Source organism: Fibroporia radiculosa (genome assembly GCF_000313525.1).
Source record: "Fibroporia radiculosa TFFH 294 genomic supercontigs, scaffold2847, whole genome shotgun sequence".
Lineage (NCBI taxonomy): Eukaryota > Fungi > Basidiomycota > Agaricomycetes > Polyporales > Fibroporiaceae > Fibroporia > Fibroporia radiculosa.
The window spans coordinates 1,209-5,439 of record NW_012133663.1 but is presented as its reverse complement, the minus strand read 5'-3'; the positions used below and the strand labels follow the sequence as shown (position 1 = coordinate 5,439).

General features: G+C 55.7%; 1 protein-coding gene across 1 annotated transcript; it reads right to left on the bottom strand.

The window, feature by feature from the left end:
• Positions 1-1,849: 1,849 nt before the first annotated feature.
• Positions 1,850-2,406, bottom strand: FIBRA_08777 (uncharacterized protein; the record flags this gene model as incomplete). The annotated part of the gene is made up of 4 exons (XM_012330400.1): positions 1,850-1,876; positions 1,932-2,006; positions 2,081-2,308; positions 2,362-2,406. 4 exons carry the CDS (start codon positions 2,404-2,406, stop codon positions 1,850-1,852), a joined length of 375 nt encoding a protein of 124 aa, XP_012185790.1.
• Positions 2,407-4,231: the final 1,825 nt, after the last annotated feature.

The following is a 4,231-nucleotide window of genomic DNA, read 5'->3' as shown; positions in this document are numbered from 1 at the left end:
GAAGGGCGCGCACGGCGCGGTCGCGGTCGCGGTCGAGGTCGAGGTCGAGGTCGAGGTCGACGACGAGCGCACGCGGTGGCTGCTTTGTTTGGCGCTCTGTTTGGCGCCCCGGCGGATTGTCGGCGGCGCCGCTGTGTGGCTCGGGGCTGGACTCGTCGTCGTCGTCGTCGTCGTCGTCGTCGTTGTCGTCGTTGTCGTCGTTGTCGTCGTTGTCGTGGCCGTCGTTGTCTTCGCGGTGGTCGTCGTTCTCGAGGGCGGCGAGTTGGCGAGCGGTGAATTTATGCGACTCTGTATCATCTATCGCGGGCCGTTCTCGTCGTGAACCTACTCGGAACTGGCCCGGCTGCTTACAATCTTTCGCCCGTTCTCTCACCGTCGCCTTGCACGTTGGCCCTCCTCGAGGCCACTGTTCGCATCCACAGTAGGGCACTGTCGCCATGTGTGTCCCCACACACGCTGTCTCTCGCCGTGTCCCCTGCGCCTGCTGCCCACTCTCTCGCTCGTTGAGTTTGGTTGGTAGCGTTCATATATGCAGATCAGCACGGCTCCCGCAGGCTATGAATAGCAGCTTGCAATGCCATGCATACAGCCCCCGCACGCTCTCTTGGCACGCGCAAATGGCTCCTTGCCCTCGACTTATCTGTCTCTATCCCACAGCATTCCCTCAGTTGATCTCGTAACCAGACATGTCGAAGACACAGGGCAATCAGCCTCACCCTTGCCAAGTCGTCCCTCTTTGCTCAGCTATTGCCTATATCCTATCATCCTGCCTATCACTGTCGGCTCTCCCACCTCCTCTCCCTTTCGCCACCCATTCGGACTCCCGTCTGTCTTATGACTGCCCTCCGTCTCCCCCAGGCTTTCTTTAGCTCTGGCTTCCACCTCTTGACCACTCGAACGTCATCTCAGCATCATTGTCCGCCATTGCCTCCTACGCACCGCACCGTCAGTGAGCATTCATCCCGCTGTTTCCCCTCACAACCACTTGCGCAATACCCGTTGGCAATGTCCCGAAGCAACTTGCTTCGACGGACCAATCGCTGTCCGCCCGTATGTCAGCTGTGAAACGAACCTCTCCAGACCCTACCATTCCCATGGTAGGTACACTTCTTTCAGCACCACGACACAGCCTTACTTCGCTAGCATTCAGTACGGTAAGTAAGTCCGCTGTCCGACGCGGTATTTTCGATTCGATTGATGTCCTTCAATCCCCAGCTTCGCCATCGCTGCTCACGGCACCTGGCGAGATCTGCGCGACCGGTTGCGGCAATGCGGAGTGCATGACAATGTACGCTGGCATTTTCTGCCCACCGTGTTCGATGGAATAAACGCGATTATATTCCCATACGCTGCCTCGTGCTTTTTACGCCAACCCGAGTCTCGCTCGTCCTATCTCCTCGGCGAGGTGAGTCTCATCGCAGCCGCCGACGTAGCTGTCGCTCACGACCAGCCCAGTAGGTAATACGCCGTATCGGGCGCACCTCTTCTTCATAGAGATGACTATTTCAATGTGGCAACTTCTTCGTGCGTCGATGGGTGCCCTGTATCTCTATTCGCGAGGTTTACGTTTACCTTTCTTCTTCCGCCCGTCTTGCCGTGAGCCACGTGAGATTCTCCGAGAGCCAATCGTATCTGACCTGCATTTCGGTAGCGAACATCGTCAAGATCGACGATGATGTGGCACCGTCGTTAGACGGAGGCGACTGCAGTTTATGCACGATCCTGCTGCTCCTGGTGTACGACGCCATTGTTGGTACAACTAGATTGTGCGATACAAAATTTGAGACTACTACTGATAACGATAATCAACGCCGCCGGGAGCCATGGGGAGCCGCTGGTAGGGGTGTGCTCAAACCGCCACGCTCTTGATCATGTCCTACATGAAAGCAGCATAAGTGACCAGCAGGAGGAAAGTAGCATGGCATGCTCACCTGGAGACCGCCGAGGTTTGCGCCGACGAGGTCTTTCACTTTCTCGCCATTTTTAAATGCTATGAACGTGGGCATCTGCCAACATCGGGCACAGTCAGCCCCTCGTCGCGCGCACAAGCCTCGCGAGCAGGCAGCGGGGGGATACGCACCGCACGGACACCGACTTCCTGCGCGATCTCACCCTGGTCGTCGACATCGACTTTGTAAAAGTCTGCATTGGGGAATTGGTCCGCGAGCCTCTCGAAAACGGGCGAGATGAGCCGGCAGGGGCCACACCACGTCGCCCAGAAGTCAAAGATGGCCACCCGGTCGCCGTTGATCTGTGGATCGTGCGCGATGGGCGGGGCGAGGGGAAAAACGGATGAGTCAGGCGATCTCTATGCAGGAAGCGGCCGGAAAAGTGCAAGGCGGCCGGCGGGGGGCGACTCACGATCTCCCTGAACTTTTCGAGCGACTCGACGACTTGGACGGGCATGTTGGATGTGTGAAGAACGGCGTGGAGGGACTGGACGAGGCAGGTGAGTGGTGGTTTGTGAAGTTGGAGCGGCGGACTGGCGGGCGTCCTGCTTTATAGGATCGCGGTCCAGCGTACACGGTCAGATCGCGCAATAACGATCACGTGGACCTGACAAAGGTATGTCGTCGATCTAGACGGCTTGCAGCGCCTCCTCGACGCCAGACTCGTCTGCCTCGGATGTCACCGTCTCGCTTCGCCATTCTTGCGCACCGTCCCTTCCTTCTTTTCTCTTCCCCATCCCGCTCCATGCCCGACGCCCGAGCCCCAGCCCCATGCCATCGTGCGCGGCGATGACTCACCTCGAGACACCGTATATATCGTGCTTCGTCACGACCCTCGGCGACGCACACGCTCTCGAGGCTCAGCCACGTCATGCGGTCTTTTGGACTAGTCCGTTCGGTCAGCACGGCTCCTGCGCAAGACGTCTTGGTGAGCTGTTCATGTTTATATAGGGATGTCGGATTTTTAAATTTATTTTTGCAGTCTTATTTGCTATTTGCTATTAGCCCCAGTTGGAACGAGACGACGGCCTGTCCGCTCACCTTTGGATCTAGACGCCGTAGCATCATCTGCAATGATCGAATTCCTTCACAAATTATCGACGATCCCAACGGGAAGTTCTTGTCCATAGCTTCGAGGGCCATTGCAGCTCGAATACAATGAAAATAGCTTACTTCGTCAAGAGAGCAATGAAGACCCCCGCGACACGCAGGTAAGTCCCATACAGCGACTCGAGATGGCTGTAGGAGATCAAGAGGCTAGCAGTATGGATGCTTACTTACATCATGTCTGACGAACGAGTTGCTGATGCGGTTAGTTGATAGCCAAACACGATCATCACTCAATCAGGCACTCTCCGAGCTGCAATCTCACCACCGCAGGAGTACAAGTGGCGAGAGTTTGGTGCTACGAGCGAGATCAGAGTTGCGTACGCCGCGTGTTGTAACCGATGCGAGGATCGGGGCCAATACACCTTGTTTCAAGAAGCACCTTATTTATTGAATGCCGCGCAGAATCCGGCTGGTCTAGACTCAGCTGCTCGTGCACATGCGAGTGGATCGAGCGCTGGAGCCCGCGTTCTGCACTCTGTGTTCTACGAGTACATGCACCACAACAGAAGCTACGACGCAGTCAAATTCGCACATACGCATGTGCCGCGCGGGAGAACTGATCGAGGGTATTGTATTAACCCTTCTCGACCCCTCATTTGGATGTAGACTTACCAGCGGGCTTGTTGACGACTTGCGCAGCGGACGTGAACGCAGTGGCGGCTGCCATGCCCGTATGCGAATCTGGCAGCTCTCCGAATCAGTGATGATGTTGCCCGGATCAATGGGTGGCTTACTGGGCTGACCGCAGCGCGGCCCTTCTGCTATACGTCGATGTAAATGTGGCTGTCGGCTCCCACTGCCTCCAGCGCTCAAGTTGTGCTCAAGCAAGACAAAATTCACCCAACTTGTGTGATGCACTGTCACTGCTGTTCGCTCCGGAGCTTCAGCATGTCACAGCTCACTTACTCCGAGCGCGACATGGACGAACATGAATCTGCGTAAGTATATCCGTGATTGCAAGTGCGAATTGCAAATACTAACCACAAGGAGTAGGTGGTACTGTTTTTCTGTCACCATAAGTGAGTCGGTCGAATCATTGTATCCTATGTGAGATGTATTATATGATTCTTAATGCTTCTCCAGCAATTGTTCTAAATGATCATTTCCTGACCATACCGCAAGAGATTACTCATGTGTGGAGGTGTTCGCCCTCGGACGCAAACCTCTCATAC